At 45.1% G+C, this 15,715-nt stretch overlaps 1 protein-coding gene across 16 annotated transcripts in view; it reads right to left on the bottom strand.

Annotated features, from left to right (window-relative positions):
• Nucleotides 1-15,715, bottom strand: part of LOC122532277 (ephrin type-B receptor 1-B) — a 124,949-nt gene that overhangs the window by 8,954 nt on the left and 100,280 nt on the right. Inside the window, exons 4-16 of one of the 16 annotated variants that reach the window (XM_043660895.1) lie at nt 10,669-10,954; nt 9,562-10,098; nt 9,220-9,380; nt 8,864-9,128; nt 8,186-8,374; nt 7,984-8,095; nt 7,777-7,847; nt 7,153-7,170; nt 6,505-6,570; nt 5,143-5,319; nt 4,401-4,870; nt 3,788-4,125; nt 63-1,261 (exon numbers count right to left, since the gene is read on the bottom strand). In XM_043660895.1, coding sequence (XP_043516830.1) covers nt 982-1,261; nt 3,788-4,125; nt 4,401-4,870; nt 5,143-5,319; nt 6,505-6,570; nt 7,153-7,170; nt 7,777-7,847; nt 7,984-8,095; nt 8,186-8,374; nt 8,864-9,128; nt 9,220-9,380; nt 9,562-10,098; nt 10,669-10,954 — 2,970 coding nt within the window. In that variant the 3' untranslated portion in view covers nt 63-981. Of the gene's footprint in view, nt 1-62; nt 1,262-3,787; nt 4,126-4,400; nt 4,871-5,142; nt 5,320-6,504; nt 6,571-7,152; nt 7,171-7,776; nt 7,848-7,983; nt 8,096-8,185; nt 8,375-8,863; nt 9,129-9,219; nt 9,381-9,561; nt 10,099-10,668; nt 10,955-15,715 lie in introns of those variants that run through there. The other 15 variants (XM_043660900.1, XM_043660896.1, XM_043660897.1 and 12 more) reach the window with 15 other exon arrangements.

Raw genomic sequence — 15,715 nt, 5'->3', positions numbered from 1 at the left:
TTCTACTGTACGATAAATTGCTACATACGCCTCGTAACAGAATTGACAACCTAAACTTTCATTTTTAACGAGAGCGCGGTTCTCTAAGAGAAACGCGCGAGAACGGTGCCTATCTGCGATTACGCTTCTTCACATTAAGGAGAGTATTCCTGGTACATCGTTCAACGTCGGGCCAAAACTGCACGAGCGTCTCTTTTGGCGAACGTCGACGGACGAGAAAAAAGACCAACCAGTTAATCCAGTTGTCGTCGACAAACTGCGAAACGTATACAGAAGTTCAATCTCTGTTTGCACAGAGATGTTGTACAAACAGACCGAAAGAGATGAAGAGAAAAAAAGAGATCCGACTCTTTCTCAATTTCTTTCTTCTTTCTTCTTTTCTTTTCTGTTTTTTTTTTTTTTTTTTTTTTATCATACGAATCCTGTTTCGCCTTGGACGAAATCCGTGTAGCTCCGACCTCGGACGAAAATAGTAACGAGGAAAAGACTGAAGACACAAAAGTCTTTGTTCGTCGTTATTAACCCTTTTACAGTGACAAAGTGGCACAGATTAGAAACACAAAAGAAGAGTTTCTTAGATTCTTCAGAAATAAATACTAATAATCGTAATAAAGTTACGTGCAAAAAAAATTTTCAGTCAAAAAGAAAAAAAAAGCAGAAAAATAAAAGGAATAAATTTCACCGCTAAATGCGAATATCGGTACGGTTAAGTCACTAAAGCTATAACAATAAATCTACCGATCGTTAATAATTAATTAAACGTTCTCATCTATCGGCATTGGATAAAATCCACAATTTCGCGAACGATATCCCAAACGTCTCTGGACGTTCCCTCGTGAAACTGACGAGCACTGCAGCAGGAAGACACTTGGTCTCTTGGATCGAAAAAAAAAAAAAAAAAAAAAAAAAAAAAAAAAAAACAGAAGAAAACAGAAAAAAATGATCGCGAGTCGTGAACTGACTGTGCGATAAGTCTAATTCTTAACCGAAGTGTGTGAATGGGACCCAGTTGGGATAGGTAAGCGGTGGCTGTTGTGGCAATGCGTGTGTCGCTGCGTGTGTGTGGTAGTGTAAGCTACGGCCGGCTCCTGGTGGCATTACTGGAACGGCAATCGTCGACTGGGCTTGATGGGCCTGATGGCCGACTACGTCTACGAACGGACCCGTTGTCGCGGCTGGAATCGCAGCGGCCGCTGCCGCGGCCTGTGCGGCAGCCGCGTGGCTTGTGACATAGTACGGATTGTGTGCAGGTGGCCTCACGCTGTTGTTGTAGTTGTTGAGTTGTAGTTGGTGGTAGATGGTAGTTGTCGCAGTTGCGTTGGGTGGCAGTTCGTAGTCGGGTACCAAAGACACCACAAAACCAAAACCACAAAGAATTAGCCCAGAAAAAAAGGGATGTCGTCAGCAAAAGAGAAACTGAAATTTTCTCGGGTCGAGGAGGAGGAGGAGGAGGTGGAGGAGTAGGAGGGGCAAAGATCGACGTCGAGATGAATTTCTTATGTCTTTCTTAGTCGAAAAATGTCTCCGTTCAGATGCACTTTCGTTTCTTTAATTCTCAACTATCGGACGGAATAATCGCTATAAAAATTTAGAGCTAAGTTTGCTCGCTTGATTTCCGATTGTTTAATCTGAATTTCGAATATTCGGAGTATCAACACGAAACGAAATTAAATTCTACGATTTCTAAGTGTCCCGTGTTCTGAACCTTTGCGATTTTTAGAGAATCGGCGAACACGAATCTCCAAATACCGTGTAATTTGTTTCAAATTGAATGAAAAAGAAAAAAAAAAAAAAAAAAAGAATAGTTCAATTTTCATCGGTTTAAGACATTCTAACTAAAAAAAGAACAAAATAGAATCTCGACGGTCGGTGGGTCCAAAGTCAAGGCGAGGCGACGATTCGTTCTGTTTCGTTCTTGTTGAGACGTTCTAACGACGAAATAGCGAGATTAATGATAATCGATTCGTCTCCAAATCGTCTCCACGACACATCAAATGCTTTTCTCTTTTCTACGACGTTCTTCCCTTCTTTCGATCGAGAGAAAAGTTTTGACAGTTTTCTTTCACCGTGTCTGTTGCTCCGCGAGACGTCTCATCGCGGAGACGTCTTGTTCGTATTCTTCTCATTAACGATCGTCCAACGATAAAGTGGAACCGAGACGTTCGACTCTCGAGTATCGTTTGATCTCGCCTTTGTTCGCCTTTTCTTTCTTTCTTTCTCTCTCTCTCTCTCTCTCTCTCTCTTGTGTTTCGCGGTGGAAATAAGTGGAGGTAAGGGGGTGGACGAGGGTTTAAAGGCTCCAGGATTACAGAAACGATAAGCGCTAAAGCGATAAAAGCTCTCTGAAAAGCCACCGTAGTACGAGATGCGCACTTTTCGCCGTTCTCTTGAAAACGCGAACGAAAAAATTATCCCGCGAGAATAATCGCGCCAGAGACTTTCGTCCATAAATTAATTTTTCCTTCCAGCAAGTAACCGCGGAAACAGAAACGGAAGGCAGGATGATGACGATGATGGCAGATCTTTTTGCACGTTCCAAAGAGAAATTAAGCCGTTTTTTCAAACTGACAATGAGAGCAGAATTACGTGCGAAAAGCCGCTTGTTATTATTATTATTATTATTATTATTATCATCGTGTCGCGATACGGACGTTCAGATTAGACGAGATAAACTTGTTACAAGATTCATCGAAAATATGTGCCACAAACAAGCAAAATCCAACAGAAATCTTCTTGTCTGCCGCGTGTCTCGTTTTCTCCCGAAGTTTCCCCGTCGTTTCTCGGTGTTTCTCTGCTTTTTAACTTAGCGTCGTTGAATTTCAAAGAGAACGCGAGAATGCGAGGAAGCGAAGGCGCTGTTGTACAAAAGTCAATTTTGACGACTTCCAGCTACGGGAAATGTGAACGAAAGTGAAAGAAAAATAAAAAAAAAAAAAAAACAAAAAAGAAAACAAAACAAAAAAATAGCTACGAGAGAAATATGAGAGAAACGTAATGAATAACGTGAAGCTTCGAAAGAAAAAAAAAAAAAAAGAAAAAAATGTCCAAAGTCACGAACTAAAAGATGCGAAAAAAAGATCAGTCCAGTATTATGCTATATGCCCGCTTCCAGTAATGCCAATCAGGTCGAGGAACGAACGGCGCCCTCGAATACACACGTGCACACGAATCTCTCTGTCGGGAGTGTAGACACACACACATCGTGATTATTCCTTGGACGGCCAATATTCATCGGTTAGGCGGTATACATCCTATTACGAACATGAGCAACAACATCAAAGCCCAGTCTAAACAGCGTACGTGAAGAGCGCAGAGCATACTGTGAGCTTCTTACAGTATTCAGCGAAAGAACGGAAAATACCTTTGGCTGTCGAGAGAAATTAATTTATGGACACGAAGTGTGATTCGCATGGCATGCGGCATGATTCGTGTTAAGAGATGATGATGGAACAATTCGGTGATGCAGGCTCCCCTGACATTTAAACGCGTTCCCAAGGAATATCAGTGTATCGCGTTTAACTCGATTAATCACGCTTCACGGAGCCTACCGAATTGTTCGTACGATGAAAGCAACGACACGATAGGTTTTGCACTGTTTCGTACTACGTTAACATCCGAGTAACACAAAAGTACAAAAGCTTTTACTCGGTTTACTTCCTTTCCTGCGAATAAGTAATCTCGATGTTGATCGAACACGCGGGTAAATTAGCGCGCCAGTAACGCGACGTGTACGCGAGCCGCGGAGAAATTTCCACGTCGAGAGGAAGTAGATGTGAAAAATGTTTACCTGTTCTGCGCGATTTTCCTCAGCGTGTCCGGGCTTCGTATCAACTTGTCCAACGTCTGCGTAAGATTGGCGAAGGTCGGACGATGAGTCCGTTCCTTCTGCCAGCAATCGAGCATCAGCTGATAGATAGCCTCAGGGCAGTCCATCGGCGCTGGAAGCCTGTATCCTTTCTCAATCGACTTTATCACATCCTGATTAGACCAGTTCCAATACGGCCTCTCGCCGTAGGACATCACCTCCCAACAAACGATGCCCATGCTCCATACGTCGGAAGCGCTGGTGAACTTTCGGAACGCTATCGCTTCCGGAGCTGTCCACCGTACCGGGATCTTTCCACCCTTTTTGCCGGAGTAAACAGTCTTTCAAGATTCGATATTTGAAAGTCTCGGTTCGAGCGACGAGAACCGTGTCTCGTCAAAAGAAAAAAAGAAAAGGTAGGAAAAAAAGAAAGAAAGGAGTAACGCGTCGATATGATGGAACTCTGTTTATCTTAAACGTATCTCAGATTTTAATGCTTGTTCGGATTAAGCAACACTTTCCGTTTCAACAAACAGCTTGGATAAACAAAGTCCCACTACAACGAGCAGTCGTTCCCTGCGAGTTGGCTACTTACCCTGGTCGTGTACGCCCCTTCGGTGGCGCTTTCGATCTCTCTGCTAAGCCCGAAGTCGGCGATCTTGCAGACGAGCGCGGCGTTCACGAGCACGTTCCTCGCCGCAAGATCTCGATGTACGTAGTTCATCTCGGCGAGATACTGCATGCCGCTCGCGATACCGCGAAGCATGCCCACCAGCTGCAGCACCTGAAACTTGCCGTCGTTGGCACGCAGGAAAGTATCCAGGCTGCCGTTCTCCATGAACTCCGTGATGATCATCACTGGATTGCTCTTGGTCACGACACCTTGCAGGAATATCACGTTCGGATGCTCGAACTGACCCATGATCGAGGCTTCAGTAAGAAAGTCGTTGCGTGCTTTGTCCGCGGAGCCTGGTTTCAGAGTCTTGATCGCCACGTCGATCTCCGTTCGACCGTCGGGGGGTAGTTTTAACTTTCCACGGCAAACGTCGCCGAATTCTCCACCACCTGGCGTGTTAACGAGAAACGTGTGTGTGAGAGAGAGAGAGAGAGAGAGAGAGAGATTTGTTAAAGAGAAAAAATCGAAGATGGATTGGCTCGTTCGTCGAGATACAGTAGCTACTTCTTTATTATTTGGCAGTACTTTCGTGTGACTACGATAATTTGAAATTTGACCACGAAAATGAAATGTAGAACCTGTTAAAGAGACACTTTCGTATATGGAACGAGGGTGGGAGCCACTGTACAAACGTTTGAGAGAACGTGAGGAGTATCTGTACCTATGATAGCTTCTATCGTAATGTATCCAGCGTCGATTTCACGAGCGAATTCTCGTACGGCTTGATTCGGATCCTCGTAAGTGTGAGGATCAACGTAACTCCTCGCGCCACCGCCACCAGCACCTCCTGCACTCGCGGCGGCAACTCCCACTGCAGGTGTGAACAGCGGCGTGGTCACTGCAACGTCACCAAAACAGAGTTCATTATATTAACACGAGGGCCGGTGTGTTAAATTTTGACGGAATCTCGGAGCGCGAGACTGTAACAACCGTTCGCTCCGTGACTGTCAACCGTATCATCCCGTGAAAACACTCACACACCCTTCCTCTTTTTTTTAAACAAAATTTGGCATATTCAAAAAAAAAAGAGAGAAAATTGGAAAAAAAGGAACGCAAGAAAGCTAAACCCGTTGAATTTCATTTTCCTCGTCTTCGAATAATCACGATGCTTGATAAAATTTTCCATTCGCGTGAGAAATACTTTTTCTCTTCGTTTCTCTGTCGCGATATCTCTGATAAGTAAAAAAAAGACGATTTGCTTTCGCTAACAAAGAAAAGGAGTAAACGAAAACTGACTTGCTAGTTGTACCACTATGTAATCACAAAAGAGATCTAAAACGTAAATAAAGAAAAAAAAAAAAAAAAAGAAAAAAAAAAGAGGAACAAAGAAGAAAAGTCGCGCTCTAACTAACTTTCATGCTAGCGTAGAAATTCTCGCATGCCTAATATACGCCAAATGATTTCAATTACGATGCATCAGATTGAATGACGTTAGTCGTAGTACGGAGCGGCAGAGGATGCTCCGGTCGAATCGAATTACTTCGTCGCCTGTTAATTTACATCCGCGAATGCATCTGCGACCGCTCGCTACACTCCGAATGAGCCAAATTAATTCGAGTTCCACCGAAACATCCCGGTATATTTCCCGCACGCCGGCGCACAGAGCGTTACGCAGACGATTGGAAAGAGGTCATTGGTGACTGGCTGAAAAAATGGAACCATACAAAGAGATACGAGAAAGAACACGATGCAGATTTCGGCAACGTTCAATAAGAGAACAAAGGAATTTCATGCTTTCGTTTCGTGCGTCTCACCTACGTTTTCGAATTTTTTTGGGAACGACCAAGAGAAAACAAATTTAGGGGAAGACAGAACGAAGAATAGAAAAATAAGAACAGAGATAGAAAGGAAAGAGTTTCCGGAGCGAAAATAAAGAAAAGGGCAATGTACATATGTGTGTGTCGTGTGTCGGTTTGATCGAGCGTGAGATGTTTCGAAAGATTATTTTATGCGTCCAGAGTATCGTTCGCGTATCCTCCCCGATTTCAAACGATTTCAGCCAAATTTTTATATTCGGACTTACGCGAGGACTTGCTCTTGTCGTTGGTGTGGGTTGTCACAATCGGTGAACTGTCCATTTTGCAGTGCACTGTGAACAACACAACAACCAACACACTGATTGACAAACAGCAAACAAAAAAGAAGCGGAAGGTGTTGCGATGAACAGAGTTTTTAATGACGCGAAGCGAACTGATGCAACGACTTGAGAGAGAATCTTTGAAAAAAAAACCGCGTTTCATTCGCTTTGTCTTCGGCTCGTTCAGTTTTCGGGCGTAACTTAAAAAAAGAAAATTTTGAAAAAATGAAAAAAGAAGAGGAAAAATATATAAAACAACATACCGCAAATGAAACAAGTGCAGTGCCAACGATAACACACTAACAACGTACGCATGCAGAACTGTAGATGCACACTTTATGACGCAAGCACGAAAAGCACGTACACGCACGTCTCTCGTACGATACTTGGTATACGTGAAAGCTCGTGTATCGCGTTCGTGTCTATTGGACCAGAGATACCGCGAGTAGGAAGAGCGTGCGTGCCCGTGCGTAAGAAAAAAAAAAAACCTCGGAACGCATGAAAGAGATGCGCGTACAAAAGGGGGTGCAAAAAGTAACTACGCAAAACCGAGAGTTCCTAGAAAAAAAACTTGAGGTGTTGGAGAAGACTTACTGTAGGTCACAACTAGTCCTGTAGTAGCAGGCGATTGTGTACATTGTTTCATTGGATTTTTTCATGGATTTTTCATGGAGGCAGGTTCGATAGATTAGGGGAATCGCACATGAAAAGAAAGAATCGAAAGAATTTTGTTAGAATAATGGTACGTAGATTGCGGGCCAGATCGGTATGAATTTTCCTCGAAAACGATCGTCTCTCATTCTTTTTTTCTTTTTCATTTTAACTTGCTGGCCTGAAGCCGTTCTCGGACTTCGATAATTTTCTCTTCGCATATTCTTTTCTTTTCTTTTTCTTTTTTTTTTTTCTTTTCTTTTCTTTAAACGAAACCACTTTTCAGTAATCTTTCTTTCGTCAGAGAGAGATAGAGAGAAGTATACTTCTAAAAGTATTGGATGTTTAGCGACAAGACATAATCATGGGGTACTGTATACATGAAAAAGGGGGGGGGGGGCTGGGGTCGATACTTGCTGGATCTAACGGGGGGTTTGGTGATCCAAAAATATTAGTCACAAGACACGAGGGCGTAGTGAAACAACTATAAAAGTGACAGGGGGTTGTAGCGATAATGAATTTATAAAGAAAAGAGAATGGAAGCCTATCGGCATCGGACAAACGTACCTTCGCCGTTTCTGTACTCCAGCGTGTCGCAGTCGCTCGGCTGTTTCTTGTTGCATTCGTCCGAGGCCCTGCTGCATCGAAATCATATCACATAAATAGAATCAAATAACACTAGAATATGAAGTAAATACTCGGAAGTATACATTTCATTGTATTTACTTTATACATTTTATTAACACTATTCGATATCAAGAGCAATTCGTTTACCTTCTTAAAATCAGTACGGTCATGATGATAATGATCACCAGAAGAACTACCACAGCTACGATAGCTCCTGCTATGATCCTCACTTGCATGTTGTCATCTTCTCCGACGTAATCTGAGAAAATACAACGAACGAATGCTCTATCGAGGCGCTGTATTTCGATTATACTCGCGCATAATTGATCAAACGAATTCGAATAATCACCTAGTCCCATGGCATGAGGCGTCTTTTTATAAACTACAGGCGTGTACTCGCCCCAACCTCGCGTAGTTTTCGCTCGTACTTGTATCGCGTAGTCCGTCGATGGTTTCAGACCCTTGAACGTCGCGGACAACTCGGAGGTTTGAATAACTGTGGCATTGGTAGCGTCGTCGTAACGTGGGTAACATCTCACTGAAACGAAATCACGCAAGTTTAAGATTAGTTGTAGGTAGAGTGCGAGTTGTCAGAAGTTTGAAAGCACGTCGTATGAACAAATATATAAAATATCTAAAATATTTAATCTCTTGAGTATTTAATCCACCTTCACACACACACATACTGCGAGCGATGCATAAAATATTCAGAAAAGAATGGATTCGTACTTTGCTGTATTATTTGATGGAAAAAGATTTTACAGGAATATACAGTTGCGAGTGAAAAGAAGCAAGAAGCTATCAAGTCGACTATTTAAAACAGTCGAAAGATTTGAAAAAAATTAACAAAACAAAATTAAAATGCATATAGCACGTGAATACATTGTATTCAAATTTGAGCTTTAGAAGCATTGAATCTTTTTTTCCAATTTCTCGTTTAATTATCTTTTACTACATACTTAAATTGAGTTAAATAGAATCTATTTGGACATTCGTGAAAAATCCAGAGATGAAACAGCAACGTTACCTTCATATCTTTCAACCAGATCGCTGTCTCCACCAACTTCGGTTATTGGAGCGTCCCAACTGATGCTCAGTTCCGAGCTCTTCACGCTTGTAATCCTGACGTTGCTCACCAAACTAGGTACGCTAGCTTCTGTGGTGACGGTGATGTCCACGTATTCCGACTTTCCAGCCAACGCCGATACACCGTTCTCGGCAAACACTTGAAATCGATACGTGGTCACCGCGTTAAGACCCGTTATCGTGATCTTCGTGTCGTTGAAAACTTCCTGCTCGACAGAGATCAGAGTTGAATCAGAATTTTCGTAGCTTGCGCCAAAGACAAAGCCACGAGGAAAAGGGGGGAGAGAAAATGCTTACGGTGTTGGGAATGTATTTGACGCCCATGCTACAGGCATCGCAGACCACCCTGTAGGTCGTGTCAGTCCTGCCACCGAGCATGTGTGGCGCATTCCAGGACAGAATCACAGTTGATTGATCGACGAAGTTCACCGTCAAGTTTTGTGGTGCCGACGGTGGCTCTATAAACACGCAAAACAGTTAAATGTGACGTACAACATATATTTAAGGGGATTTTCAATCCTTTCATCCTAAACTATAGCTATATTTTAACTATAGCTTTAACCTAAATTTCAACAGATTTTTCTCTGCTTTTAATTCTCTGCTCTTCTTATGCTGTCTTACAAATAAGAAAAGACTCACGTGTGCAAGGCATTTTCTTCGGGTCCTTCTCGGCCCTGTAATAACCGGCGTTGCACCGACATTCCGTGAATCCATAATCGGACGACTTGCTATGAGCCGGACAGACCTCGCAACTGTGAGATCCAGCCTCGTGTTTGAATTTGCCGATCGCGCACTCGGTGCACGCCTGTTTCTCAACGTCGGCCTGATAGCCAGGTTTGCAGTGGCATCCACCGTTGGGGAGATACCACTTGCCATCTCCCTTGCAGAGGAAGGTGGGCTGCTCGATGACCACCGCGTTATCCACGCAAGTGCCGATCGTTTGCTCGATGAGCGCCACTTCGCGACCCGTCGGCGTCGCCGGGAAGTGCGCGAAGTTCACGGAAATCTCCGGACAGCTGATGTAGTAAACTTTGATGGCCAGGATGGAGATGCAAGCACCTTGATCGCGGAACGCGAAGTACACGCCCTTCTTCGTCACCGGGATCGACTTCACCTCCGTGTTTATCACCACCCCGGTATTAGTGTTGAACCTTCCCTCGCCCGCGGCGATGCGTCCTGTTGGTCAAACAGTCACCTGGCTTGTCACGCGAATTCGACAACGACAACGAACGAGTTGGCGACGAAGATAAATAACTAGAACGCTGGAGAATGAATTGCGAGATGGCTCTATCCAACTGTGGTAGTAAAGACTTTTGATCTTCAGGATCATAAGCTACACAAGCATGTAATTAGTAGCAAAGAAGACTTGAGCGATCTTGAGCTTTTTAATCTCTTGCGCTGGCAACTGGTTTGCGGACCATAACGAGTGACCGAACCGTATACAATAATTCGTCGCTTTCTTTTTGACCTCGTCGGTATATCACTGAATAGAAATGATTAAGAAGTAATAAACATGCCACTTGTATTGCCTAGGTTATATATACTTAAAATTGGGAAAGTATTGCAAAATATTGGGACAAAAAATTGATGGCACGTCATTCCAGCGCAAGAGGTTAATTGCATACTTAAGTAAGTTCGAATTTTAGATTCGTTTGAAACAAATAATCAGTTAAATGCATGTTTCTCCGATTTTTGCCATTTTTTTCGCAGTTTCAACTGTAACTGTAACGCTTTGGCGAAGCTTACCGATCAACTTGTAACTATCCGTCTCCCATGGCGGCGGCTCCTTGGTAGCCACGTCGAACTCGTAGTAAAGTAGACTGAAAGTTTCCTTGCAACTGAGCGCGTTCCCGGGGAACAGGGAGCAGTCGCGAGTGGTGAATTGGATTTCTATGTACATGCGGTTCGCCGGTCCCCTCTCGATGAACGGCGTCCATAGCCAATTGTTCACGTTGTTGTACGCCACGTCGCAGACGACGTAACTCCGCCAATTGATGCCCTTGTCGAAGTTGGTGAACGACTCTTCCACCCACTGTAATCAAACGAGACCACAGGACGATGTTAATTTTGCTGACAATCCGCCGATTAACCGCGAAAACAACGTTTGGCCGCGCCGGGTCTTTTCGTTCGTCCGGGCGTTTGACCCACGCGCTCGCCCGAATTAACTTCGATAAGATAAACGTTGTTTAAATAACGCGAGACGCCAGCTTCGATCCCCTTTTCAAGGGAACCCTCTCTGGAGAGGAGAGACTTTGGCTGTTTGCGTACGGATTACGCGAGATTTCACCGAGTCAGCATCTACGAAATCAGCTTTGCCCTGGGAAACCCCCAAGTCGCAACTATCTTCCCTGACAGCAGTTCTTCCACACATCTCTCTCTCTCTCTCTCTCTCTATTGATTCCAACCTTCCTGGTTTGAAGATATTTACAGAAACAACGAAGACGGATTACGGAAGTCAGCGAAGAATCCTGGAGTCGAGGAGCTCCAGTTACCCGCGTGTCCACGTCGCTGGACAGATTTATCCCCTTGATAAAGAGGGGAGAATCGGATAGAGACGCTGTTCGTCGATCTCTATCGGTTGGATCGGGTGGACAGCGATCAGCGAAAAAGAGCGAAAGAGCGAGAGGGGAGAGGGGAGAGAGGCTCACGCGATGGCCCGTGTGCATGTCCGAGCTCGAGGAACCACTTGTCCGTCGACGTTCGAACGCGGGTATCCTCCCGCGGCAAATGACGAGGCGGAGTGGCCAGGTCGTCGATTTGCGACAAACAGACCGCAAGGAATTACCGGCGCGCGTTACCATTAGTTTTATTGCCCCCCTTGCGACTCGGGCTCGTCCCGAGAGAGACCGCAAAAAGTTCCGACCCGGGCAAGAAGGAGGGGCCCGTCGTCGTCGCCATCGTCGTCCTCGTAGTCGTCATCGTCCACCATCTCCTCGTCGACAGACGACGATGCGACGGTTCTCTCTCTCTCTCTCTCTCTCTCTTTCTCTCTTTCTCTCGTTCGATACTCGCTCTCCCGGTTACGGGAGGAAAGGCTACGTAGGTAAGAACGGGCGAAAAAACGGGTAGATCGAGAGAAGATCAGGCTTCTTACTCGGAGAGGATTTTCTTGCGGACGTGTTTCCGGCAGGGAGGCCGCAATAAATTCAGCCGTACGGTTACTCAGTAGTACAAAGAGATTATTACGGAGACGAGAGGGAAAAAGAGAGAAGGAACGATTTCGTTTCGGTGGATAAACGAGACGAAGAGTCTTGACTCTTTCTTTTCTCTCGTCGACCGTGTGCGCTGCGATCGGAAAAATCACGTCGATACTTCGTTAACGAACGTGGCTCGGAGAGGATCGCAATTACTTTACGAAATGAAACGGCTTTGCTCGGAATTCGACCGCTATATTCGTGGAGGAGGAGAGGAAGGGGGTGGAGAATCATAAGAGGCAGAAGGCGTCAGGTAATATCGCACGGGCGCTAGAGACTATTAGAGGAATGAAGAAAAGTCGTAGAGATGTTATTTCGACGTCTACGCGGCAGCTTTTGGCGTCTGGGAAACTGCGTTAGCACAATAAATTCCACCCCCACCCATATCATTCTCTCTCTAACTCTCTTTCTCTCTGTCTGTCTGTCTATTTCTCTTCATTCCTTTTCTTCGTGCCTCTTCTTTCTCCGCAATCGCTTTCACTCGGTTCTTTCGTCCAGAGACGAAAGGCTCGCCGGAGGCAGCCGCGAACCGAAAAAAAGACAAAGTACGCGCGTCGTTAACGCCCGCGGAATTTAATTGGGTCCCGCAGAGACGTCCTCTTTTTTAAACACGCCGCGCGAACCGCGTCGATTTTTCGGCGAGCTGAATTTCCCGACGACGGCCGCGCGATTCTCATCTGAAATTATTCACCGCCACGGGAACTACAGTAAAAGCACACACACATACACACACAAAAGGAAAGAGAAAAGAAAATGGAGCAGAAAGAAGTACGAGAGAGGGAAACCGAATATGGTATATCAATGTCCAAGCTACTTGTTTAATCTCTTTCTGGAGCGGCGGCGGCGAGATTTTAAATGAAATTAATTACGCCAATTAACGTGTTTCGCGGCTCGGGCACGTTAGCGTGCCGCATGCGAGATTAGCGCTAACGGGCAACTTCGCCTCTTTATCGGGTGAAACAGAGAATTTGTCGGATCTCGCGCAGCGCTTCTCAATTAGCCGAGATCGAACGAAACAATTCAGCCGTCAAGAATCTTGTCTTTCAAATCGATCGAGATTAAAAAAAAAAAAAAAGAAAGAAAGAAAGAAAGAGAGAGAGGAAGAATGATCGGCAACGAGGGGTTAATCAAGAGGCGAATGAGAATTCAGCGGTGAACACGGCGAAAAATATTTCCGCTGGCCGGTTATAATTGCCCCGTGTTGTAATGGCGCCGCGATATTTGCTCTACGCCGGAGCCCTCGGTCTACGTCCACCGGAAAAAAATACCACCACCGATGTCGATCGATGGTTATTAATTCGCTTCGGGAAATTATGTCGTTCTCGATGGTCGTCGACGCCCTTGATGGTAAACGCCGAGTCCATCTTCTCGGTTTCCGATCGCCAATTCCTCCCTCCTCGGTATGAAGAACCGACATATCGATGGAAAAATCAGGCATCCTCGTGTGAAACAATAAATTCTCGATGCGAATAGAACAAGATGTTCATCAGAAGATTATATTTTAGATTTAACGCAACCCGACTGGTACAATTAATTATTTCAATTATTTATTTGTTATTAAACGGACAATTTATCAACGGATATTTTATGTCCGGAATCCTATCGTCGTTTGAAATACGTGAGCAAGTGAAAATACGATTTAGGAGGACCATTGCGGATGTACTTTCTCCACTTGAAACCATTCAAAAATTCTACATTACACTGGTATTATCAATAGCAATTTTAAATCGTAAACGATTTTCACCAGAGTGTATAACTTTCTGTTTAATTCTGAGAAGAAGGGAACGAGATGGCAAAGAATCTCTCGATTGACTATAACGTAATACCGATGAATAAAAATAAAAGCGATGAAGAGAAAAAAAAAAAAAAAAAGAAAAAAGGANTCTTATCTTCGTGAACGCACAACCAATTTCCCGACCGTGATCTTACTTTTCGACGAACCTCTCTCTAAAAAAAAAAAAAAAAAAAAAGAAAAAAGGAACTAGAGGCGAAGAGCAAATGGAAAGAATACCAGAAGGAACATCGACCTGAGAACAAATCTCATCCGACCAACGAAATGGGGAAAAGAAGCCCGTTCCGTTCCGCGTTGTTGTTCGTCGGTTCGATGAATTCCGCGGTCTTGTACCCGGGGAACGATGAAACTCACTCGTCGCCAATAAAGTGTAACGCGCGTTACACGAACGATGGGCATTAAAGCCTATCGATTTGTCGGGAACACCCCAGGCATCCCAGGTCCCGCAGCAGGTAGACCAGTCTCGGTCGAGTCTCTCGCCGTTTTCTATTTCCTCGTGGATCAGCCAGCCAGCCAGCGCCAGTAAATAGATATGAACTGCCGGTTTCGAAATAAAGCCAATAAGCTCTGCGAGTGAGCGACTCGTAGCGCGAGTTGTTGGAAGGAGGAATCTTGCGGACAGACGAAGCACGATAGAGAGAAAGAGAGAGAAAGAGAGAGAGAGAGAGAGAGAGAGCTGGAAGTCTGCTCGTTCCTTCCTTGCTCCATGGCTACGTGGCTCTAGGAACGAAACGGTTGCTCTCTCCCTCTCGGTGAACCGTAATATTGCCACCATAATCGCAATTCCGATGGTGTAGCTTCGGCCGAGCGGGGTAAAGGGAGTCGGAAGGGAAGACTTAGGGGGTCGCGCGTGGGGGTTGGACGAACTTTCAGTCTAGCGGAGGGCTTGCGGATCTTAATATATATCGAGCTCTCCCGGCCACCATCCCTCGCCCTTGCAGGGGTTGCCTGCAACCGTGCGCACGTACACTGCTCTCGTGGCCCGTGCTACGTGCATCACATTCTACCGGCTGTTTCACAGGAACGCGCGTTACAGCGGGGCCACGGAATCGCGAAAGTTAAATTAACTCGAGGGCAAGTTCCATCGACCAGACATCCAATCGAACGAGCTGCTCTACGCGTTTATCGACAATACGCGATCGTTCTTTCCCTTTCTTTTTTTTTTTTTTTTTTCTTTCTATCTTTTTCTTTTTGCGGAATCTTTTCTCGATTCGAATCGCTTCGACCATTCGACACAGCGTGATCGAACGACGAGGAATTTTAGAAAACGAACCAGTTGGCTTCATTTCTCAATTCTCCACCGCTAAAGAAAACACGAGTCTTGCAATGAAATGAACGAACTATTCCCGCACGCTCGGTCTCTGAGAAATATGCTCGCGAGAGAAAGGGAAACGAAGAAGAAGCAGAGTCGATCGGCTCAATTTGACCGAGGGGGGAGACTGATTTAACGAAGAAATATTTCTTTCCTTTTCAGAAGCAAGGGATTTTCAGAGGGATCCCGACACAAAGAGATGAAAGAGGGTTGTTGCTCGAGCAAGTGCACATATGTGCGTCCGAACAAGCTGACCACCCTCCGTATGGTGCAAGGGCGGTTGCACGGCAATCCCGAACTTTATGTAGCCGTTTATTCGGCACCCTCGCCCCGGCGCAGCTCCGGCGCCTCTCCATCGTCGGGGAAAGTGCGTGGAAACACCATTTAAGCAGCATTTCCACAGGCCTCGGGGCCGTTAACTGAGATTTCTCTTTTTCGAGATGGTTCGCGTTGCGCGAGCGGAAAAAGGAAGGAAAGAGGGTGTGGGGGAACGGA

Source organism: Frieseomelitta varia, unplaced genomic scaffold (genome assembly GCF_011392965.1).
Source record: "Frieseomelitta varia isolate USP_RPSP 00005682 unplaced genomic scaffold, Fvar_1.2 scaffold_447, whole genome shotgun sequence".
NCBI classification, from domain to species: Eukaryota; Metazoa; Arthropoda; class Insecta; order Hymenoptera; family Apidae; genus Frieseomelitta; species Frieseomelitta varia.
Note: the sequence above shows the minus strand (reverse complement) of the source record. Positions and strands in the feature narration are given on the sequence as shown.